The sequence below is a fragment of the Eschscholzia californica genome, unplaced genomic scaffold (genome assembly GCF_041429995.1).
Source record: "Eschscholzia californica isolate CP2 unplaced genomic scaffold, dmEscCali1.0.p SCAF_7, whole genome shotgun sequence".
In the NCBI taxonomy this organism is placed as follows: domain Eukaryota; kingdom Viridiplantae; phylum Streptophyta; class Magnoliopsida; order Ranunculales; family Papaveraceae; genus Eschscholzia; species Eschscholzia californica.
The window spans coordinates 480264-505700 of record NW_028238494.1 but is presented as its reverse complement, the minus strand read 5'-3'; the positions used below and the strand labels follow the sequence as shown (position 1 = coordinate 505700).

General features: G+C 34.7%; 1 protein-coding gene, 1 long non-coding RNA gene and 1 pseudogene across 3 annotated transcripts in view; 2 read left to right on the top strand and 1 right to left on the bottom strand.

Moving 5' to 3' along the window:
• LOC147530391 (aconitate hydratase, cytoplasmic-like) overlaps positions 1–1717 on the bottom strand; it is a 53151-nt pseudogene extending 51434 nt beyond the window's left edge. The window contains exon 1 of the transcript XR_015229236.1: positions 1575–1717. The product of XR_015229236.1 is annotated as an aconitate hydratase, cytoplasmic-like (transcript). The remainder of the gene's footprint in view (positions 1–1574) is intronic.
• A 13689-nt stretch (positions 1718–15406) lies between these two features.
• Positions 15407–16232, top strand: LOC147530390 (uncharacterized). Its single transcript, XM_086651366.1, has 2 exons — positions 15407–15478; positions 15663–16232. Exons 1-2 carry the CDS (start codon positions 15407–15409, stop codon positions 16230–16232), a joined length of 642 nt encoding a protein of 213 aa, XP_086507492.1.
• A 4068-nt stretch (positions 16233–20300) lies between these two features.
• LOC147530389 (uncharacterized) lies at positions 20301–22337 on the top strand. Its single transcript, XR_015229240.1, has 6 exons — positions 20301–20334; positions 20532–20593; positions 20720–20800; positions 21331–21405; positions 21804–21851; positions 21945–22337. It is a non-coding gene; the product is annotated as an uncharacterized LOC147530389 (long non-coding RNA).
• Positions 22338–25437: the final 3100 nt, after the last annotated feature.

The following is a 25437-nucleotide window of genomic DNA, read 5'->3' as shown; positions in this document are numbered from 1 at the left end:
TTAGAAACTGCCTCTTACAGTTTCAAATTAGCTTCTTTAAAACTTATGAGTGACCACATCTTATACTCCCAGTATAGAATCTCTTTCCAAGAGTATTTCTAATTCGATCTCTTCAAGACTTTCTTGAACGAGTCTCTTCATCTACTATGTCTGTACCGGTAGACATTGATGCCCGTATCTCATACTTTGTCGTTTGTCCTTTCTATTGATCCAGTTCCAAACTGCATCAATTTCCTAGATCCCATAATTATACTTTACTTAACTCACACTTAACTTCTTGTTTCACAAGAATTCTAACTCATTCTTCTAAGAATATCAACTACTTGATTTCTTTCTTTTGAATGTTAGAAACCAATATTTTGTCGTACATTTCTTGACTCCCAATCTAGATTTGCCTACTTCGGTAGCTTCGGAGTCTCTCCATCCTCCTTGCGCTACTAGACTTATTGACTCTAAGTCAAGTTCCTAAGTCTCGTTTCTGTTATAGCTTTGAGCGTGTCCTGTAAGGACTCACTCGGGGTTTTTGTGAATAATCCTTGCGAAATCTTCCTGGTCCATCAGAAGTTTGTTCGTAGAGTCTTACTCCCTTTGTTGCTAGGTTTGAATCGAATTCAATGATTTTCTCCCACTTGTCTTGCAAGAAAACTGATTTTTCATGAAAGACACCATCAAGAGCAACAATCCAATTGTGTTCCGATGCTTGTGAGGAGGAACCCCAGTTGTTCCTTCGAAAGAAACTATGTCTAAATTCGTATTAGACATTTTGAAGAGACCTATTTTAGAACTCTTTCTAAAACTTCCATACCCTTATGGATCTCTTTTGCTATATCAGATGTTGGTTTAGTGGGTTCTCAGTTTCCTATAGACACTTTTGTTTCGAAAGACTTAACGCCTTATCTAAAATCTTTGTCTAACAAAGTTCGATGTCTCTTCTAAAGAGATGTTGTCTTTACAGCTATTAGATAATCGCCTTGACTCAGACATTGATCTATAATTCTTTTGCCAAGATTTGATTCTATACTGGATTCTAAGGTTTCGTTCACTGAACTTGCCTATTCACCGAGTATACTCTTGGTTCGTTCCTGTCAGGTTCAATCATAATCTTCTATCATATATAAGAGTGCATGATCTGCTGACTCATCCTAGATGATCCAGTCGGTTAGTTAAGACAGTTCTTAATTAACTTTCATGACTGGGTTAAAACAACCAAGTTGAATCATTCGGTATTAAAGTTTAAAAGTTAATTAGGCATATTTAAGACCATCACGAAATATTAATCATAATACTTTATTTCTCTCTAACTTCCAAAGTTCTCAGAGATGATGTCTCAAAATTTAGCTAATACTAGTCATACTAATAAAAGAAATGCCTAAAGAAGACTATGATCCTTCGCGAGCATCCTTAGCAACTCTTGCCTCGTCCGCTTTTGACAAGTTCATCTCCTCTTGTACTGAATATTCTATTTCCTTTTTGTTCCTGTCATTCCAAATAATATGAGCATCACGTATCATATACCTTCAAGGGATCTATATTCAATTTTAACTTTTAATTATTTTACCTGAACTGAAACTCACAGTTCCGTTCTTTTTGTCTTGTAGGAATTGTAGACAGTTTCTTTTCTAATGGCCTGTGCCATCGCAGTAGAAACATTTCGAATCAGCATGAACTCTTTTGATTTTAGCGACTTGTTTCTTGATGAGTACGTAAAGTACTCCATTTTTGGGCTTTATTTTATAGTCTTTGCGTATTAATTTTGGTGGAATATTTAAATTACATGGTTTTTGTAGGAAACTCCCGAAAATACAAAGAAGTTATTAATTTAAGAAGTTGGTGAAGATATCAAATTGATTTGTGATTTTTTTTTTTTGTTGAACTAATTGATTTGTGACTTGGTGGATAAAAATTGAATCGGGATTATTATAGTTAATACGAGATGCGTTCTGCAGTTATGCATTCTACAAGGGGCAGTTCTGGATTATTAGGGACTGAAAAGGAAGACTTAACTTACTCCCCACGTGAAGTGTTGGTGATGGGAGTTTAAAGATTGGGATGATGGCATCATTAGGCATACCAAAGAAGTATTTAAATTAATGGTGGGCCCATCCATTAAGAAGAATCCCTCATTAATCAAATCTTTATAAACAGTAACTCCTGTTTCCTTCCCTAACCGCCTAACGCCCAGTGAAAGTGCTGGCTACCGCATGTGGGGTGTTGAGTTGGCAGAACGCCCGTAGTAGAAACTTAGAGTGCTTCCCATCCACCAATTCCCATGGTCTAGTCGGTTACATTGCTTAAGCCGGCTGAGAGAGTTTCTTTTATGGGAAGTTACTAATTAAATCAGTTTCGCAAATCTATAAAAACCAACCAATCCAAGGAATTAAAACACACCTCCACACACTAGTGAAAAGAGCAAGTTTAGATAAATTAGCTTCTTTGGGTGTAAGAATTTGGGAGATTCAAGGACTATATCGAAGACAAGTTTTGAAGAAAGATGAGAGGAACGGATTTCATTAATATCAATTCGGTTTTATCTTTCTCTCTTATCTTTTCCTTTACTTGTTTATCATTAATTGAACCATGTATTTAATATCCATGGGTTTCTAACTCTCCCACTAGGATAAAGGATGAAACCCTAACATGAGTATTTGAACCCTAATATCGTATTTATTTTATTATCTCGTTTAAAGTGCTTAAAGTTTCGAATTAATCATACTTCGGTTAGTCTAATAAATTAACAACTTGGATTTGAATTGCAATATATTTTAAGTGAAGTGGGTTATGGGTTTTAATCATTATTAAAGTGTTTTATTGTCTTATTTTTCGAAAATTGAAGATTGAGTTCTAACCATTTTTGAGTTATCAAAGAGGGATAATAATTTGAATTAGATATTAGATTCGAATATGATTGTTAGTGGTGAATTACAATATCCTAAATTTACCAACTTATAGTTTTTCATCACAACTTTATTTTGTTTTCTAAATTTCAATTTTTAGTTTCTAAATATCTTCTCTAAAATCAATTGTCCACTTTCTTAGTTTGTTAGTTAATTTTCGGTTTATGTTTAATTCCAAACAAATCTCCGTGGGATCGACCTCGTAATACTTGCCATATTAACATACGGTTCGTGCACTTGCTGAAATTAGGAGAACTCAAGATACCCTAAAGGTTAGGGTATAGCATTGTATTTATAATCTCATGAAAGTTTACAAAGTACAAAAATAGCCTTAAAAGAATAAGAAAATACATGAGTGTAATTTTACACTAATACCCCCCTCAAGCCGAAAGCCCAGGAACTAATGAGAGCTTGAAACTGAGTTCTCTAACCCGAGGGCCTGGAAGCCCCTTAGTGAAAATATCCGAAAGTTGCAAATCACCCGAAATAAATTGAACTTTGAGAGTACCAATTTTAACTAATTCTCGCACATAATGGAAGTCAATCGCGACATCTTTTGTTCGAGAATGCAAAATTGGATTCATGGTCAAGTAAGTTGTGCTAAGATTGTCACAAAAGATAACTGGGGTTGATGGCTGCCTATAGCCTAACTCAGATAGAAGATTCTTTAGCCATATTAACTCTGTGGTGGCATGGGCCACTGCTTTATACTCAGCCTCGGTTGAAGAACGGGCAACGGTGGGCTGGGTTTTGGAGGCCAGAGCAATGAGGTTGGGCCCAAGAAAAATACTATAGCCAGACGTGGACCTTCTGTCGTCTGGTGACCCGGCCCAGTCAGCATCTGAGTAACCAATAAGAGGGAGTGATGTGGCTCGCCGGAAACATAGTCCATGAGAGAGTACCCTTCAGATATCGGAAAATTCTTTTCGCTGCCGTCAAGTGAACAAATGAGGGAGAAGCCATGAATTTCGAAACTTGATTGACTGCGTAGGAGATATCTGGTCTCGTAAGAGTCAGGTATTGGAGAGCACCAACAATGCTCCTGAACAGTTGAGGATTTTGTAAAGAATCCCCATCTGATTTGGATAATTTACTGCCGGTGATGACTGGTGTCGGAACTGGTTTAGATTCCATTAGCCCAAATCTTTGTAACAAATCAGTCACATACTTTTGTTGAGTAAGAATTAATGAATCTTTAGTTCGAGTGGCTTCCATTCCTAAGAAGTAACCTAATTCACCAAGGTCTGTCATTTCAAAAGTCGACTTCAACCGAGAAATCAAGGAGTTGATTAACGAATTCGACGAACCAGTGACTAAAATGTCGTCAACATAAAGTAGTAAAATAAGAATATCATTTTTGATCCTGAAGTAGAACATAGATGGATCTGAAACTGACTGATGAAATCCAAATTGAAGAAGACAAGAGGAGAAGCGAGAGTGCCATGCCCTAGGGGTTTGTTTGAGGCCATAGATGGCCTTATGAAGCTTGCAAACATAAGTAGGGAAGGATTTGCTTTCAAAACCCTTAGGTTGAGTCATATAAACAGACTCAACAAGATCACCATTCAAAAAAGCGTTCTTAACATCTAATTGATTTATTTTCCAATTACCTGTGACGGCGAGAGAGAGAACAAACCTAATTGTCGCCGGACGCACTATTGGACTATAGGTCTCATCATAATCCACCCCTTGTTCTTGAGTGAATCCCCTAGCAACTAGACGAGCCTTGTGTCGTTGAATCGATCCATCAGCTTTTCTTTTCACCTTATAAATCCATTTGCAATCCACTATGTTACTGTTGGGAGGAGGAGGAACAAGGGACCAAGTCTTGTTTTTGTGAAGAGCAGAAAGTTCCTCCTCCATTGCCTGTCTCCAATGCCTATGTTTCGACGCTTGATTGAAAGTCGAAGGTTCATCAAAAATACAGAGAGGACGTAGAAGGGGGAGTAGTAGAAAGTAATACTTTTGGTTTTCGTGTGCCATCACGACTCCTTGTAACCATTGGATGTATAGAAGTTGAAGAATTTTTATTGGAGTTGAGAGAGATGGTCGAAGAAGAAGAAGGTACAATCGAAGAAGGTGGAATCGAAATATTAGGGTTTTGTTGAGGAGGAGAGGGGTTTTCTGACGCGTGGTCCAGCGTTGGGAAGGTGGGAGACATTATCTGATTTGTAGGGGACAGGTGGGCTGAGTTGGTGTTAGTGGAATCAGGGGTAGGGTCAGAGAGTCGTGGTGATGCTGGACCACCAGCTAAAGGTGAAGGCAGTAGACGAGTGGGAGAGGTGGTCTGACGTGTCTCAGTGACGGGTACAACTGGACCAGGAGACGAAAGAGGAAAGAGTGAATTTGGGTCCAACGTCCAATTTAGGGCAATTTTGAAATTAGGGTTTTCTTTAATTGAATTTGGGGAAGAGGAGAGAGGAAAGTGTTCTTCATCAAATAGAACATGGCGGGAAATGAAAATTCGTGAGGACGACTCATCGAGACATCGATATCCTTTGTGATTAGGACTGTAACCAAGGAAGATGCATGGTTTCGACTTAAAATCCAGTTTCGAAGAACGATAGGGAGATAATAGGGGATAACACCTACAACCGAAAGTACGAAGTTCTGTGTAATTAGGTTTGATGTTGAGGAGTTTTTCATAGGGGGATAGACCAAGAAGAGTATTGCTAGGGAATCTGTTAATGGTATAAATGGCAGTTTGAAAGGCCTCTGGCCAGAAGGTATGAGGAAGAGAAGACTGATGAAGAAGAGTGACAGAGGTTTCGACCAAGTGCCTAATTTTGCGCTCAGCCACACCATTCTGCTGTGGGGTGTGAGGACAAGAGCGTCGATGGTGAATGGCATTGGCAATTAAGAATTCAGAAAAGGCAGAGCTGACATACTCGCCACCACCATCAGACTGAAGCACTTTAATGGGTTTTGAAAATTGTTTTTCCACAAAACTTTTAAATTTTTTAAAATGTGTCTGAACTTCTGATTTAGATTTTAAAAAGTAAAGCCAAGTAAACCTTGTGTAATCATCAATCAGAAGTAAGACATAACGATGGCCAGAGGGTGAGATAATTGGAGAAGGACCCCAAAGGTCTGAATGCACAATTTCATTTGGAGAAGATGAAGTATGAAGAACAGAATTAAAGGGAATACGATGATGTTTGCCTGAAATGCAACTTGAACATTTAATAGATTTCATTACAGACTTTTTAATTGGTAGAACATTGTTTTTAACAACTAAATTGAAAACTTGAAAATGAGGATGAGCTAATCGGCGATGCCAAACTTCAGCTGTAGCAGAGGATGAAGATGATAGAGATGAAGCAAAAAGGATGGTTGGGGTTGAAGTGGCTTTCTTTGGGGAAATACGGAAGAGACCCTCATCAATTGTTCCTCCGTTTCCCGTCCCTTTAAAATCCCTTATCATTGTGCACCATTAACACATCCTTCTAAATGACTTATTTTTATGGCTTATTACCTTGGTTTATTTCACTCACGTTTGCTTTTTTTCTTTCTTCCTTTATGTATTTTAATTGATTCTGTTAAGGATTTGTTGATTTATGATATGGGTTTTGTGGATCTTGTAGTTTTGTTCATTGGGTTTTCATGATTTGTAGATTGAATGTTTTTGTTCTTTTGGATCATAATTTTTTTGTTCTTTCAAACTTGGGTAAGATGGTATATGATGGGAAAGTACTACTTGTGTTTGTGGTTTGGATTAGGAAATTTTAAGTTAGAGGGTTTTAGCTTCTTTTTTTTGTAGAATTTATAATTAATTGTTTTGAAAACTTGGGTTGGTGAGGATTTTGTTTTTGGTTTCTAGGATTGGGTAAATTTTTCTAAGATCTGATGAATTCCCCAAGTATTAGGCTTCTAAATTGATTGTGGGTTCGGTTAGTTAAAATAGTGAGGAAGAACACAGAAAGTTATATGCTATATGTTAACTTACGAGTTCGAGAACGTGGAAGTTTCGTATCGAGTTTTATAGAAGGTTCATTGAAGATACAAAATGGTCCATACATGAATGTACGATTCCATAAACTCGAACAGATGAAGATCCGTAAAAAATGCAACTTTCTAGCAAATATGTTTACAACTTGTATTTGGTTTTTTAGTTACCATATTTGTATAAAGCTTAGACAGTTTTAGGCCTTTCTATTTGGTTGTTTGGCGAACCATTTTACCATTTCTGAGTTAACCAATCCACGGTTTTGTGATATTTTGATATGCTAATGCCACCGAAATTTCGGATTATCGGCATCTTAGACTCTTATAGTTGAACTGTTCAAGTATCGTGTGATCTTGGCTTTACCCATGATCAGTCAGATTAATTGATTTCAGAAGATATAAAAGTTGAAGTTATAGTAGAAAGAACTGATTTTAATTATATCCCGTCCTGTCTTCATTTTGATGCAGCTGTTTTTGCTTGATCGAATTGTTATATGTGAATGTAGGGTTTCAGATCCTTCTTATGGACAGCAGTTTCATACCAGCTGAAAGACAGGCTTAAGTTGTCACCTTCGGCCTCCCAACTTGTTTTCTCAGTAGCATATTTCCCATGGAGTATAAAACCAGTTTGCGGGTAATGATTTTTCTTTACTTGTTGTGACTGATTTTAGATTCCTGGCTTTGAACATGAGCAACACAACTTAGACAAGTACGAAATAAAGTGATAAATGAATTTGTTCAAAACGTAATGGTCCTAGTGGAAAAGTAAAGAAACAATATCAATAGAATTAGCCAAAATGAGGAAAAAATCCAAAAATAGCCATGTTATTGTGGTTAAGACCCACCCTAATTTGAGAATGAGCTGCAGGTCCAATTCTCAGTTGTTGGTGGGCCCGAAACTAAAAAGTACATCAGGTCCCTCTACTACTCTTCTTATCTTAATTCTCTTTATATCTGTCTCATCTTTATGTCTCTAAAAAAGAGTCATAACTTTCTCTTCTTTCTCTCTCTAAAAGACTTGGTTGATGAGAAAAAAATCAGATTGTTGATGATTTTTAATGAAGAGTTACAGTGATGATTTAATGGTGAAGGATTAGATCGTTGAGTTTTGCTGAAGAGTTAGATCGATGGTTTTTATTTATGGGGGAAAATTGGTGGGATATGGAACCAACAAATCCGAATTTTTGACTCAATGGATGAACAAATCTTTTTTGCTTTTGAAACAAAGATTTAGTCTCTCAAAAATTGTTTCTCTTCTCTTCATTTGTGAACAAAGTTGAACCCCGTCTTCTTCTTCTCTTCATGGCCTTCGATTCAAGGCTCTGGATTTACTTTCTCTCTCTAAAATCTCTTAATTTTAAAATTGAACCCGATGTTCATCTTCTCTTCACTAATTCAATCTCATGGTCTTAGATTCAAGGTTTATCAGAATTCTTTTCTAGGATCAAGATCAAAGAGGTTCAAATCTGAATTGAAGACCCAAATTTTGTTGAATCTTTTAGTACAAAATTTGATATTTTTGTATGATTTCAAGGCCATGGAAGTTGAAGATTGAAGGCTCAGATTCAGATTCAAGAACATAAAAGTTGAAGATTGAAAAGTCAGATTCAGACAATTTCGGTATGTATGTATGATTTCGGGTTTTAAAGGTTTGATGACAAATTCCATTTTTTTTGTACGTATGAGGTGAGAATGATACGAGGAAGGATTATGTATTTTTTCTAGTGTGACGTTGATGATGAAGAAGAAGATGATGATAAAGTGGGATTGGTTTGTATTTCATTTGTTGATGTTAATAAATTTGATATTAATCTTGTTAAGATCTTTAAGAAAAAAATGTTTAGGATATGAAAATATATATAGTAGGGGACATTTGATTATTTACTATACATAACAAAATTTGTTAAGATCTTTACCGTACTATAAATATATTCTTTCATTTGGTTTGTATATCATTTGTTGATGTTAATAAATTTGATTATTTACAATACATGGTAGTACATAAAACAATTCCCGATACATAACAAAATTCTCAGTACAAAAATGTCTAGTACATAACTAAATATGGCTATTACATAAAATAATTCCCGGTACACAAGAAAATTTCCAGTACAAAAGTCTCTAGTACATAACCAAATGACTAGTACATAAAATAATTCCCGGTACACAAGAAAATTTCCAGTACAAAAGTCTCTAGTACATAACCAAATGATTAGTACATAAAATAATTACTGGTACACAAGAAAATTTCTAGTAAAAAGTGTCTAGTACATAACCAAATAGCTAGTACATAAAACAATTTCTAGTACACAAGAAAATTCTCAGTACAAAAGTGTCTGGTACATAACCAAAGGGTCAGTACATAAAACAATTCGGTACACAAAAATTCTCAGTACAAAAGTGTTTAGTACATAACCAAATGGTTAGTAAATAAAACAATTCCTGGTACACGAGATAATTCCTAGTACAAAAGTGTCCTAGAAATAAAAAAAAAATGTACAGTACATAAAACAGTTCCCGGTACACAAGGAAATTTCCAGTAAAAAAGTGTTTAGTAAATAACCAAATGGCCAGTACATAAAACAGTTTCCGGTACACGAGAAAATTACTAGTACAAAAGTGTTTAGTACATAACCAAAGGCTAGTAAATAAAACAATTCCCGATACACAAGATAAATCTCAGTACAAAAGTGTCATGTAAATAAACAATTTCCGATATACAATAAATTATCATAAAGTACAGTTACAATGTTTTGTTAAGGTAAAAAAAAATACTTTGTTAACCAAGTCTGGAGAAGGTACTTAATGTGGGGTACAGACTTGTACAAGGTACATTTCCTAATTTACAGTACATTTCCTAATTTACTGTATATTTTAAAATGTGACTACATTAGATTATGCATATTTTCAAATGTAGGTTGCAAACTTGTATAGGAGTACATTTTCTACATGTACTGCACATATTAAAATGACATGAACTTACGGTTGAAGTTTTACCAAAACATAATTTGTCAACATATACATTCGTGTGCAATACACATGTCTATTAGTACATAAGCAAAAATACAGTAAATGTTACAAAGTACAGTAAATTGTTTCACTAAAATAACTTATGTTTTGGAAGAAATGTACTCCCTCCGTCCCAAATTAAGAGTCCCATTTTAAAAACGTAACTTTTTTTCACAACTTTTACTTTTCCATTTTTACCCACATTAATTTTTAACATGTTTTTTGGAATTCAAAAGAATTAGTACTATATATAAGATTAGTTTCCATAAACACAAATTATTCTCGTCTCTTTCTAAAAGATTACCAAAATACGAATTCTTTTAATTAAGTAATAAATACATTATATATTGTCAACACGGGTATAATTGGAAAATCTATGAATTTTATATGATAAAAGAGGAATGGGACTCTTATGGGACAGACGAAAAAGGAATACGGGACTCTTAAATTGGGACAGAGGGAGTATATGACTTTTGATTATAAATGGAATGAAACCTGAAAAGGGAAATATAAATCTGTAGATAAATGGAATTAAAAATTTGACAAAAAATAATGCAACATCTATCCAAAAAAGAAAAGAATTTTAAGATTTTAAGCAAATACCATACCTAAAACAAAAGAAAAAAATCACAAAGAGAGAAAGTATTTAAAAAGAGGAAGAGAAAAATATTTGTAGAAAGAGAAAGAATTTATTTTAGATTTGAAAGATTGAGAGATGGAGAGCATGACGGTGGATAATACTATAATAGAATGTAGAGAGAGAAAGTGGAGAATAGAGTGTAGAGAGAGAAACGTGAAAAGCCGGATTTTTTTATGGCGTTTCTTTAATTTCAGGCTGGAAATTTATGTAAATAAGAGTAAAAGTTTCCCTAGTGTTGTAATTTCCCACCATCACCTGATTATTGGACCCGCCCCTCATTCTTTGTGTGCAGCGGGCCTATTTCTTGTTTTGGGGAAAGGAATGGGCCTTTTGCCCAACCCCTCATAGAATTATCCTTAATAGCACGGTCCATGTTATCTTTCTCTTTCTAGTCTATGTTTGGAGAGTTAAGATCAATTCTTTTAGTTCAGGCTTGTCAGTTATATTTTGTTCTGCATTAGTTGCTAGGTCATATTGGTGACATCTTAGTGAAGAAGAAACACTTCTAAGAGACCTAAAGTAGTCATTAGTGGAGACTTAACCCATGTGAGAGCTCAAAGCCTAAATTGCCATTCGAGTGTACTCTTCCGCGCTAACTCCGAGTAGAATGAAGAGCTACTCAACCTCGTAACTTATAAAAGAGCTCATTTGATCTCGTGTGCTCAATTTCCTTAGCCACTAGGAGTGACATTAGGATAGCGAATTAACCTTGCCCTTGTAGTCCATGAAACCCAATGAGAATGCTAACTAGAGGAAAGCGGATACTCCATCATCTTATATCCCGGGAATGAAGACATGAAAAGAATGAAGAATGTCAAAAGCAAGTATGAAATGAAAGTTGATTGCAAGAATAGAGTTGTGTGTGTTGTATTTTGTTGTATTTGTGTTATGAGAAAAAAAAAAAATGAAAAAAAAATGATATGAAAAAAAAGAAAAGAAAAACAAGTGAAATAAAGTGATTTTAGTGTATGTTTGAGCATGTGTTAGCTCTTTTGTGTGAGTGATGTGATTGTATATATGTGTTGGTGTTTTTGTTCATGAATAAGTATTCGAAGCAAGAAACAAATGTTGAGATGCTTAAGAGGTTCTACCATAATGAGGAGGTCAAAATTCTCGGGAATCCACCATCATCATCCATCTCTAGTATCCGCTAAACTTTAGAAGGCATTTTTAGAGGGTAGAATGGGTGAGAAGGGTGAGTGAGCTTCCCCACTCTATTAGTGGCTAATTCCTTTTCGAAGATCATTCGTTCCAAAATATTGTCCTCACCCCTTTTTATGTGTTGAGTCTATAGTCGTGATCACACTCACACATACGAGCAAACCATTCTTGAGTGATTTCATATTTGGAGTGTATGTCCGTGAGGCCGAAGTCGAGGCGAAATGTACTAACTTGAGAATCAAGGTTTTGTGACTTCGGAACATAGATGTGCTTATTATGGTATGATACTTGCATTTTAGGGTAAGATCATTAGTGAAGGGGCCTTTAGCTTTTACAAGAGCTTATTTACTTGATTCATTATGTGTTGACATGCTTAAACCCTTTACTATATTAATCATGCCTATCTACGATTTGGATTTTGGACCCTTGTGTATTTGAAACCATGATGTTTGTGGGTGTCATCTATGGAAACCCTCACGAGACCACACTCGTCCACTAGGGCAACCTAGGGGTTTAACGGCTTGTTGCATATGCTAAATGCAACCGGGATTCCTCCGAAAGTGAGTTAGGTCTTTTCTTTTGTTTTGTTTTGCTCGAGGACTAGCAAAGTCAAAGTTTGGGGATGTTTGATGGGTCATGAAAATGTCCCATCTGAATCGTTTAATTTAGTCGAGTTAGTTCGTTTCGAGTCTTTATTATAATAAAATGGTTGGTTTTCTTGATTAGGTGTCTTTTGGAGTATTAGGTGTGAAAAACGGTTAAAAACGAGGAAAATATGTAAGAAGAGTATTTTGGTCATTTGGAGTCAAGGACATTCTGGTAATTTGGCCAAGGTCAGTGTGTGGTTGAAAAGTAGAGGTCGAGACGAGTCCGTAGGAGAAAACGGAAGTCAAATCGGAGTCCGGATGGAGGAATAAATCAAGGTCAAAGTTGGGTCAAATACTGTTGACCAGGTGGGATATATTCGGTAGAAATTCGGGCACGCGGTATGGAGGAAGAAACGTGGCGCGCTATGGAGGTCGTTACATCCGGTTCCCGTATTCCCGCTGAGTAACAAAATGAGACCTAGAGCATGATTCCGTGTTTCAAGCGCAACTTAGTTCCGTACTCCCAGATCTAACGTTTTAATCTGAGCCGGTCGTTCCCGCGTTTTCACGATCGTGTGGCTGCTGTGTGTCCCGTCCTTCATTGCTAATACCGTGCACCCGAAGCTGCTTAGCTTCTGTGCTCCCAACCACGTGGCATTGTGTCGTCCCTCCAGATCCGTGTCTTGAAGATCCGACGGCTTCTGACCTTGTCATTGCTTGTTAAGTTGCAACCGGCTATACCATAGCATCCAAATTTCCCAGCCAAACCCTAGCCGCCACCAGTCAACCGAACTAATTAGGGTTTTCTCATTTAACCCCCTAAAATTCCAATTTTAACCCTCTTTGTTTCCTTTTTACCATTTTAACCATACTAAACCCCAACTCTATAAATAAATCTCTTGCTCCTCCATTAAAGGTTAGATTTGCAAACCCTCTCATATATCCCTCTTCTCTATCTCTTTCTCCTCTTTCTATCCCTCTTCTCTATTCCCATACCTCTTCTTACCTATTTCTTTCTTCAACATATCCCTCTTCTCACCTATTTCTTTCTCTCTTTTCTACTACTAAATCTATCTTCTCCATTATTTTTCCATCTTTCTCTACTACTACTTCTTCTCTACCACTATTATTCTTCCATTAAAAGTCATCTCATTCTTTCTTCCATATTCTTCTATCATCTTTATCCCCTTTCATCTCTTCTTTCTAACTTCTTTCTACATCTAATTTCTTCCTTCTATTTCTTTTTCTTATTTGGGTGCAATAAAATAGCTATTACTTGGAATTCTTGGAGTACAATTCTTGAACACAAATGGAAATGGAGCAAATCTTGGATAAAATGAAGATACATGAGAATATGGATCTTGAACATTCTTGGTGATTTCTTTCCATTAATTTCTTAGTATTTTCATTTATTTTACAATGTCAATGAATGTTATTCTAGGTTGTGAATGAAACCCATTTTGGATCTTTATAATACTTGTTCTTGATTAATTAAATCCTTTGATGTGCTTTAATGTCTATTGATTGTTTATCTATATGGATTGGATTTTCTTTCCATTACTCATGCCTCATAATTAGATATTTCATACTTTCGTTAAGTTGTTAGATGGAGTATGCTTTTTAGATGATGAATAATTGTTAAGCAATCCGAATCTCTATAAGGAAGACAATTAGAATTAGTGATTATAAAATTGTTTTATCTAGAACATCATCCGGAATCCAAATAGTTCATTATATTGGATTCCGAGTAAATACAAAAGAGATTTAAGTAATTAAGTGCTTGTTTTATAAAGTGAAGTTATGCGGTGGATTTTATAACCTTAGATATCTTCTTACCTCTCTCTTAGTTAGTTTATTTAGTTTTATTCGTTTTCTTATTTCTTACATATCAATCATCAAATCTATGAAATGGGGTGTGTGAGTGTGTTAGTCTAAGTTAATTTATTTCACAAATCCATATACTATAAAGAAATTAAGGAATGAGTGGAAGAGAGATAAGAGTGAATTTAAAAAGAATATTGTAAGATATATAAAATTAAAAGATGAAGATGACATACGGGTTATATGAGGATACAAATAACGCTACTAGAGGTTGGATGTTTATTAGGAAATGTAGAAATCAAACTTGAATTTACAAAAGAATATTAAAAAAAGAAAATTGGAGTTAAAAAAAAAATATAAAGTGTCAGATGATAAACACAAGAAAAAGTAGGAGCAAAAATAAATGAGTAATTTTAAAAGGGTTGCTCAAATTGTTATTGGCGCCCCCATTTCTTCATACTCGGCCCTCTAATAATTGCCTCCTAGATGGGCTCCAAGGCCCCTATAAAATCACTCTAAGAATTAACGGAAAAAATGAGGATGGTGGGGCTCGAACCCATGTCCTACCTCACGGTGAACTTAGCATGCCTCCAATGAGCCAAACGCTCATTACTTCTTTTTAGGTGCTATTATATATGTATGTTAAGAATAACACTCGGATAACTTGGAACCATAGGACTTTCTGGCACGGGGCCGTGGGGGCACGTGACCCATAGGCCCCAATGTGGGTCCGCCCCTGCCTACTATTAACAAGTAGGGATAGATAGATCTAAGAGTTAAAGATTGATCTTCAATCCTTCAAACTTTGGTGGTGAAAACCATTGTTGAAGACTCAAAATCTTTGAAACTTGACTACTAAAAAAAAATTTAACTTATTTAGATTGAAAAAGTAAACTAGAAAACTATACCGGTAATCCTCCGGCGACACTCCGGCGGACGGTAGCCATTGACGGACTACCGCCGCCGGTTAAAGAAACTCAAGGATCGAACTCTTTAGAGTAAACTAGCTCTTGATACCATGTAAGATAAATGATATGAGAGGGAGAAGTGTTGTATTGATAATGAGTTTAATTCTTAGCTATTACATACGAAGCCTTTATATAGGCTCAAGGAACCAACACTAATAATAGCCCATCCAATGTGGGACTATCTAACATGACTCACATGACACTCTATTCTCTAACAATAAATGCAATTTAAAGTTGTAAGTTGCCACATAAGATCCAACTCAATCAGGATGCTTTTTCCAGATTTTATGTTGTAAGCCTAGCATTTCTCTTTTTTTTTTTTTTTTTTTTATATAGATGCGTGTTGTTCTTGGTCTCCTCACTACTTGAAACTTTTGTCAGATGGCTGGTAAAGAGATGGATGGCCTGAAGAGCTATGCTATGAGAGACAAGTTGCTGGTGATAGAGGCAAAGGTATTGTTCATGATTTTTGTTAAAATTTGTTTCTGATTGTATTTCATCATATATATTGCAAGAATAATACACTAATTTTTTATATAGATGTTAGAAATGATATCAAGTTTGTTTCTTAATTGCCAAAATACTATGGTTCATTTTGAAAGCTAGATGTAAAAATAGTTTTAACACGAACAAACAGAATCCTCGACAAATCATAGACCAAATTAATAATGCGTCTATCACTCCTCTCAAGATTGAGACGGTTATCACTAACAAATGCAGGAAATCTACTAAGGAACAAAAATGGAGACCTCCATCGACACCATATTTAAAGTTGAATGTTGACGCCTCGTTTACAAAAGCTACAGAACCGGCCGGAATAGGATGTATTATCAGAGATGAAGAGTCGAAATTCATTATAGCAGCAGCAAATTCGGTGCGAAGCCAAAACGCGGAAGAATGTCAAGGATTAGCTATCCTATCTAGTATGCAATGGGCATTACAATTAAACATTACTCATGTTCATATAGAAAGCGATAACCAAGCACTTATCAAATTCATCAATGGTCATAATATTGGTCTACACTGGCAATCTTTAGAGATGATACAACAAATTCAATCCCTTATAAACAATTTCGAAGGAATCATGTTCACCTGTGTTTCTAGGGATTGCAATGCTTCAGCTGATGCGATTGCGAAATGGGGAAGAAGAAATGGAGAAAGGAAAGAATGGAATTCTGTACCTTCTTTTGTGTCGGCTTTACTTTAGTTGTTTTGTGTGTTTGTAGTACTCTTGTTTGTGTCGGCTTTTCTTTAGCCGTTTGTGTGGTTGTAAGTACTCTCGTTCGTCTTTAATGCAATGTTCTTTCATCAAAAAAAAGTTTGTTTCTTAATTGAATTAACTTAATTTGCATATTCATTTAGGGTCATGTTGGGTTTCATGTGTTTTTCTTCGTTTGCACTAATTTTATTTATTTGAAATTTCAAACAGGTAGATAAAAGAAATATTTATGTACAAAATATTGTTTTACTCTTATATGTATGATCAGAAAACACCAAATTACCTTGACACATTTCACCTCTCTTTTGCTTACTTTTTTATCATGATTGTGATTATAATATATAAATGGGTTGAGTAATTAATGCGTTAGTTAGAATTTTGGATGTATGGAGTATTAATGAGATTTTTATATGTTTGAACTTTTTTTTATCTCTTATGTGATTATTCAATTTTGATGATAAAACGAATTCTGTAGACTTAACTTTTTTGTATTTCGATCTTAGATTATTAATCAGATGATGACAATTGCTTTGAATGTTTTGGATTTAATTATTAACTTCTAAATGTGAACTTCATTTTGATTGAGCGGTCACATAGTATCTGTCCACTGGAAGGACTAAGATTTCTGAAACAAATGTTAATGTACATTGGAATAACCTCTTGTTGTTCTTAAGCAACTCATATATGTTTCCTTTTTTACTTTCAACTCCATGTTTAGGATGATGTTTTCTTTTAGAAAAACTATCAGCAGTTTTGTACTTGTATATAGTATATGAGAATGTGAGTACTTAATTGTGTTTGAAATTAGATTTGTTAAGATAAATTTAGTGGTTGTACTGTTATTTTATAAACACCTAAAACTTTTTATCTGCCGGAGCGTATGCTTCGATTTTAACAGAGTAATTTAGAGAGTTCTACACCACGTGGAGAAGATGAGATTTTTTATGAAGTAATAGGTAAGAAGCCTAGACAACCGTCTAATAAAAATACAACAACAACCACTTCGAATGGAGTAATTGAAGAATTGCGTACTGTGGTTATGATTCAAGTTAAAAAGATCCATACTCAAAATGAAGAAACTAAAGTGTACAAAGACAAACTTAAACAAGTAGAGGATGACAAAGAAAACTTCAGAAGGATGATTCTTAGCCAGATTAGTTTAAGTGTACCTGATGGTAGGACCTCTTCAAACACAAGTAATATTTGATTCAGTTTTTAGTTTTTAGTTTTTCTTAAAAAAGACTGCTTCGTTGTTTCAATGCTTTCGTTTTTACTCTTATAAATGTTTCGCTTTGAAGAATCTAAGATGTCTTAGCTGTATAAGTTATATTACATTAGTTAAAGGTTGTATTTTGTTAGATCAATTCAATTTCATTTAGTCCTCTCTTTGAATTATATTTTTAATGATAATATCATAATGACGTAAAATCATATCAGACAAGATATTTGTAGCTAAATTAAAATTGAAACAATAGCGACAAACTTACTTTGTCAATGAAATAATCCGTCAATAAATATATTTCCAGGAACAATATTGTAACGTTGCAAAAAATTTCTGAGATGAAAATGTTTCGTACCTAAATAAATATCGAAACAAATTTATTAGTCACTGAAAAGTTTTTTAGCTACCAACTAAATTTGTCAGCAAAAATCTTTTTCGAGACAATAAACTTTTGTTGTTAATAAAAAGAAATTGAGACAAAATGTTTTATCACGAAAATTAATGACTAAATATTTCGTCACCTAAAATATTTTTCGAGATAAACATTTTTGTTGCTGAAAATACTTTCTGCAACAATTGCGTATTGTCGTTGAAAATATTTTCTATGACTAATTGTTTTTGTCGTTGCAAATTATTTTTTGTAACGAAATTTTAGTTGGCCGCTAAATACATTCCTAGATGGTGATACTACGACGAAATGACGACATAATATTTTCGTCGCTAAAATTTTTTTGCAACAAAAATATATCTATAAAACAAAACACAAAAGTTGTGACTAGGACAAGCTGACTAGGACAAAAATAAAGAACAATTGCCAACAAAAAAAGCCAACTGGATTGTTGTTTTCACCCTCCATTATTTGATCCAACGATTGAGAACAATACAACCCTACACCTTCTCTCATTAACACCAGGGTGACTCTTCAATCTCTAAGGACGTTAAAAATTTTAATGTCTTCAATCTCTAGGACTTTCTTCTGAGAGTTTGAAATCTGTAAATCTAGGAGAATCCATATCTGCCGGAGAAAGAAGAGAAGACGGAGATCACAGTCGAAGCTAAATGTGTAGCTGAGAAACCCAATTTCATGAAGAGAGAGAATAAGTTATCTCCAATTTTTTCCTGTGAAGAAAAGGAATTGAATTTCCAAGTTTTAAATGAGTCATGAGTAGTTTCACGGATCTGAGGCATTCAGAATAACCTGAAACTGGATAAAATTTCACTGTGAGAAATAGAAATCATACGACAAGGTAGATGAAGAAACTAGAATTGTCCACTCAGGCACAAGTTTAGGGCTTCCTCGGAGATTCAGGTCATGTTAAAAAACAACTGATTTTCGATTTTGTTCGTCAAATATCTTTCTTCTTGCGTCTACCTTCCCACTTCCGCGTCTGCAGATTTTCATTTATAAATCGTCTATTGTTGGGGTTCTGTGTTCTATTGCAGGTTTTGTGCTTCTTCTGGTTTTGGGATTTTAGCTCCAACCCTATTGAACACAACACTTCATGTTCCCAATTTCTCTGAAACATAATCGGAAATCGAAGAACTAAATACTCACAAGGTGAAATTGTTTTATATATTTTTTTGAGTGTAATGTGTTCGATTAATTTCCTAAATGGTCATTTTACTGATTGTTTGTATAATATTTTGTATGCAAATGTTAGTTATTATGGCCTACTACTTGTTCCTATTTTGCAGTTTTCAAAGCATCGATTGATTCAACGATATGGATTCCATTAGTACTTGCACCACCGTTGGAGCTTAAATTTGGACATCACAAACTAAGTGCATCTATGAGTTGTTCCTGTTTGTAAGATCATTCAACTCTTGAACTTGAATGGATCATTACTACCTACATAAGTTATCTTTCATTTAGTTACATCTTTTCTAAATTCTCAAACAATTTCTAAGAGAAAGTTACTGCTGTGTCTCTTTACAAGGTTGTGAAACATAAAGAAGAATTTATTTTTAGGTTTAGAAAGTTCTTTCGTAAAAAAAATTAGTTTTAGTTGGATTATAGAATTTTGACTAACTGTTCTTTTCGCAACAAATAGCTCACTGTTTGCTTCCTGAACAATCAATTAACTCACCAGCTTGAGAAATTAGTCTCTTTATTTTAGAGTACTCAAGCCAATATTCACTCAATTAACTCCCTTTTTGTACCTCGATAACAAAGTTCACTCAATGTAGTCGATGATCTTATAAAGGAAACACATGAATTATAAACCAATATTCTAAAGGAAAGAACAGATCTAACCAATCCCTTACAAAATCATCAAAAACATGTTACATTTCGACGAATTCAAGATCGGTGTGTTTCATTTAAACTTTCTTCCCTATTACGATATTTCTTTTCACCTTACTTCCTTCCCTTTGTTAATAGGTGCCTGGAAAATGCGTTAGACAAGTCCTATTTCAAGATAGGTTTGTTTCAATCAACTCCTATTTCTTTTCGCCTTCTTCATATTGTTCATGATTCTCAGTTTATCTTTGTAATAGTTTTATAATTAGTTTTGGGGAGAGGTATGTTTCAAAAAGAAACACTTGTTGTTGCAATTTATTTTCAGTTTGTACTCTTAACATATTGAGTCATGTTTCATAATCAAATATTCAAATGCATCCTTCTTTTCTTTAATGGTTGGTGAATTTTCTCTAAGCCTTTGGAATTTGTTCTCAGAGCACATTGTGAGGTTAGATTAATACTGCTTGAGAGTAGAAACCTAGATCCTTGATCAATCTTTAGAGGCCTACTTAATAATACAATTCTGGATTTCATTTTACTTTCAACTTTTTTCTATTTAGGTATTGGATATGCCCTTACTAGGGAGTTTCTGAAAGCACTTGACAATGTACTAATATGTTCAAGATCATGTATTATCTCGATCATCGACTTCTTGATTCACCGTTTACTTTATGTTATTTTACTTTTCTTGATATTACATGGAGAACAAATCTATGAGAAAGTAAACAGAGTCAATGGGAAGAAAAGATGAGAAATAGAGAGATAAATTTAGTGGAGTTTGGAGGTTGTGTTTTATGTCAAATACTTCTCTGTCTGTTATTATCAGCTGAAAGGGTGGAATCTGCAGTTGATGGTCTAAGGGAAGCGTTTGGGGACCAACGTGTGTGGGTACCCCCTTCGTCTCTGTTATCGTATATCTTTTATGCTTAGTTTTTCAGTTGTTTGAATGGTTTGCCTGTTATCCAGTTTGGTTTGTGACTTACTTGAGAAATGATCTACTGCTTTCTTTTTCAGGGTACTACCTGTGATGTTAGAAAAGGGGAGGATGTAAATGCATTAGTGGCACGCGACAACCTCAAACATATAGATATATGGGTATGTATACCAGAATTCAAATTCTTTATTTTTCATCAGAGTTTGACACTGTTATAAGTATAGAGCTTCTTATAGATACATGTAGTTTTCGTTTGAATCATATATAAAATTTAGGAATTCTGGATGGTCTCTTTCCCGTGTTTTACTTACAAATAAGGCGTCTTCCTTATTAATTTACCTATGTAGCCATATCTGCGGAACTGTTTTGTACATCCATTGCTCATTTTAGTTATTGTTAATTGTTAATTTGTTATATCCTTATTATTGTTATGTTACAGTACAATGTTCTCATTGAATATTAAACCATATTTCATGAGAAGTTCTGTTTAGAGAGTTATTCATGAATGGGTTTTGTCGTTCCTTACAATTTGTTTTGTTTGGATTCAGTTGACTTTAATGCTATCTTGATGTATAAAAACCTTATAGTGATTCATATAATGTGGCTTATGATGGACTTTTTTTTCTTAACAAAAAAAAAAACTATCTCTAATTTTTTTTTCTCATTTCTATCTTTCTTTATGTTGAGAAAGAATGCAGATTAATAGTGCGAGATAAAATGCATACAACTTTAGGCCGCTGGCGGAAACTTCACATGAAAATCTTATGTAAGTGCGGTCAGTGTAACGTTCCTGGTAGTGTCATGGTTAATTAGTAATAGTTTGATCTCTTTGTGGGTAAGTTCGATCTCTTTGTGGGTAATGAATGGTTAATCACTGGTTAAGTTTATATCAAGTAAGATAAAAATTACGGGATTGAAACATATCAGAAGAGTCGATCCGCTAAATCAGTAATTTTTTCTTAGTTTCAATAGATACAATGAGATAATATTTATAATTTATAAATACCGACTTTTCTATCTATATGGCTAAATATCGAGTTTTACCTTTGGCATTGGGAGCGAGACTAGGAGATGATAATGTGCTATGCATTATGACGATTTCGCTGCTCTAACCATGTACTATCAACAATTTTTGTTCTTAATGTTTTTTTTCTGTATTTGCAGAGAAGTTGTTACAGCAAACACCTTTGGCTGATGATATGTTGTCGAGATGTAAAAGAAACTAAAGAAGCAATATAACCTGCAGAAAGTGTATGTCTGAATGGTTATCATTATACTTATTTTGACTCAATTTACATTATATAGGCGATAAAGATGATGCTCAATCAGCGGAGGTCATATTTTTAACATTGATGGAGCTGGTTCAGATGGAAGGCCAACCCCTAGGTTCCGTTCGTTTCATCCAACTTCGGTAACTATAAGAAATTCAAATCATTGAACTGCAAACTATTCCAGTTTCCCTTCCATGACCTACTCAAAGGTGATGAAAGTTATGGTTGAAATGTATTCATTTATTAACTCACTGAAATTGCAATTGGTCGAAACATTGGTTGATACCTGATAAAATGTTTGCAGAACTGTATAAACACTTAGTAACTCCCTATTATAGTACTTGATAATCTAAGAAGTATTGTATAGACATAGTTATAAGTCTGTACCTATGTTTTGTAATTGTCATTTGGCCTGACCTTTTTTTTTGTTGGTTCTTGTTTCCTATTTTTGGGTTTGTGATTACCATACAATCTTATATGAAATCATCCGTGCCGGAGGCACGGGTCATGCCTAGTTGTTTACGGACAAAGAAGTTTGTCCCTAGACCCATTTTTTCTTGTAGTGAGGATACGCCTTAACCAACTTACCTATAGAAACAATTTTTCTTCTTTTCTCTGTCCTCCCAGTCATGCAATTGTTGTCGTGTGGGTTGGTGGAGGAGAATTCTTTGGGCAACAAAGCTTTGCCAGAGTTCGCCAATTTAAGAAGCTCAGATCAAGGTGATTTAGATAGTAGTGTTCGTGATTAAAAATTTACCCGAGAGGAGCGTTCAAGCAACAACCCTTTGAGAAGGAAAGAGAGTCAGAAGAATATCAAAACGAAAACCACCACTAATTTGAAATCTGTCACTCTTGCAAAGGATAGCTCCTTGATCAAGCAATGGTTCCTGTAAGAGAGAGCATGTTGAAATAGAAGAAATAGAAGAAGAAGCATGATGGTTAAAGAAAACAGAAATACCTGTCAAAGTATAAAGGCGCCTACAAGAGAAAAGCTCACACGAGTTTTTCACAAGCTGTCCAAGTTATAGAAGCATACTCACCTCACATGTGCGAAATACTTGAGATGAATTAGTTATCAACTAATTCATTAGTAATAACTAATTCAGTTGTATTCTCTCTCTAACTCTAATCTCTCTCTCTCTAATTCTTATATCTTATATAAAGAGAGATATAGTGTATATGAAACTAAGGAATTCAAGCATAATAGAATTGAATAAAACTTCAAGATATTATAGCTTTTCATGGTACCAGAGCCAGTCCAAATCGTTCGAAAAACCCTAAAATCGAATTCCAAAATCAATTGGATTCAAGAAACTCGAAGAAGAAGCTAATCTTTAGCTATCAAAGAATCAGAGATATAGTGTTCATCACAAATTAGAACTAAAACATCGAAGATGAACCCTAATCAAGGTCAGATTTCTTAAAACACCATCACTCATTCCATTGCCTCAGATATCCTAGGTCTTAAAACATCTAGAGAAATATAGTGTTATTTAGAAACAGTCTTTCTTCAACAATTTGAGGCACAAAAATCTTCATTAAGAAATAAACTCCAAAATAGCAAGAAAGGATCAATGTCTGTGTCAGAATTTTTAAGCAAGATCAAAACCATTGCTGATTCACTTGTAGCTGTCAATGATAGAGTTAGTGATGAACTAAGTCGAATTGCTCTACATGGGTTAGGAAAAGAATATTCTCAATTTGTTGTTGCTATACAAAATAGAGATGGTCCTCTGAATTTTGCTGAATTAAGAAGCAGATTAATCCACCATGAACAGTGGTTAAAGGAATAAGAATCACTTGATGGTTCAAGTGAGAGCTATTTTGTCCAGAAGTTTCCAAGTAAGGGTATCTCAAACACCCAATTCAAGATTTACCAATACAGAAACAAGCCAGAAAACATAGTTTAGACCTAGTGCAAGACAAATCTCCACTCAACCCAGAAACAATTTCTTTGATTGTGCCTTGTGGAATATGTTATAAATGGGGGCATACAGCAAGACAATGCAGGTTAAGATTTAGAGACTTCTCAGAATCATCTAAGTCTGCCCAAAGAAACTTTGCAAATCTTCACTTGCAAGAGGATGAAGATGATGAAGAAGATGAGGAATCACAAGAGCAACAAGATGAGGATGGACAAGCTCATTTTGGTGCTATGGTTGAGTGTGATAATTCTCATATTGACAACACTTATCTATCCACTTCTTTCAACAAAGATGATAGGTGGATAGCAGACACTAGAGCAACAAGCCATATGACCCATGATCACTACAAAAAATATGGTCATTTGGGACAGTTTTTAAACTGTCTTAATAGCCATAAACTGTCCCAAATGGGTATTGGGGACAGATCCAAACAGTCCCGGGTCTCAAATAATATTCGGGACAGGTAAAGGGACGGCTCGTTATCTGTCCCAGATGCATTTGGGACAGATAAAAATTGTCCCCAATAATTTCTTACAACCGTCAACCACTTACCCATTTGGGACGGTTTTGTTTTACTAAACTAGCCGTCCCTAATACACATCAGGGACAGAAGACTGGCCGTCCCTAATAAACATCAGGGACAGAAGACTGGCTAATAACTTGAAATTTTGAAAATAATAATAATTTAAAATTTTCTAGCTATTTAACATAAAATGTATTTAATGTTCCTACTACAAAAGAATTAAAACTAATTACATAATCAGAAGAGTGTATTTTTCAGTCATTCTATATGCCTAATTCTTAAATATGAACAGGAAAAAAGACATTCAAAACTATGGTATTTAGTCTCCATGAAACGTTAAGATATCCAATCGGCTTCAACTCTGATGCAACCATTCCAAATGCCTTCAACTCTGATGCAACCATTCCAACAACGATCAAAGAGTCCGTAGTTCCCTACTATATATCACACATAATCAAATGTAAGCAGATACCTTTGTAATAACTTGAAAACAATAGATAATCCAATTAAAAAGATGCAGAAAAAGATAACAAAAAAAAACAACGAGATTGACAACCAATGTTTCAAAACAAACAAAGTAATGAAGTAAAGAAGACATAAAGTAACATCATCCATGAATGAAGGATATACAAAAAAATAAAATAGATATTTAATGAGAAACACCAACAAGTCACATTTGAAACGAAACGAGCAACCTATGTTTCAAAATCAGTAGATCGGATCACATAATGTTTTATGATACAACTATTACATAAGAAAACAAATACGTAGAGTTAGTGTTATTCAACAAAAGGATGTCGTATAAATGGGTTGAATCTGTAAGCATTATGAAGGTGTCCATGTTACATAGTCGTATTTATGTATATACCAGTTAATACCTACAAAGGTGTCTATATTACACATTTCATATTTATGTTTAGTTACATAGTAGTGTGGGATTGGTTTCACGCTTTACAGTTTAGTTACAAGGTGTTCAACTAAGTGTCTCTTACGTATAATCTAGGTTTAAAGCTAGAGAGCAACGACTCAAGGAAAATATGATCATAACTAAGATATGCATGATGTAAAAGACTACCTTA

Excerpts from the sequence above, each read along its gene's own strand:
- LOC147530390 (XM_086651366.1), top strand. The coding sequence starts at position 15,407 with ATGGCTGGTAAAGAGATGGATGGCCTGAAGAGCTATGCTATGAGAGAC. Across the intron at positions 15,479-15,662 it reads TGCTGGTGATAGAGGCAAAG|AATCCTCGACAAATCATAGA; the intron begins GTATTGTTCATG and ends ACGAACAAACAG.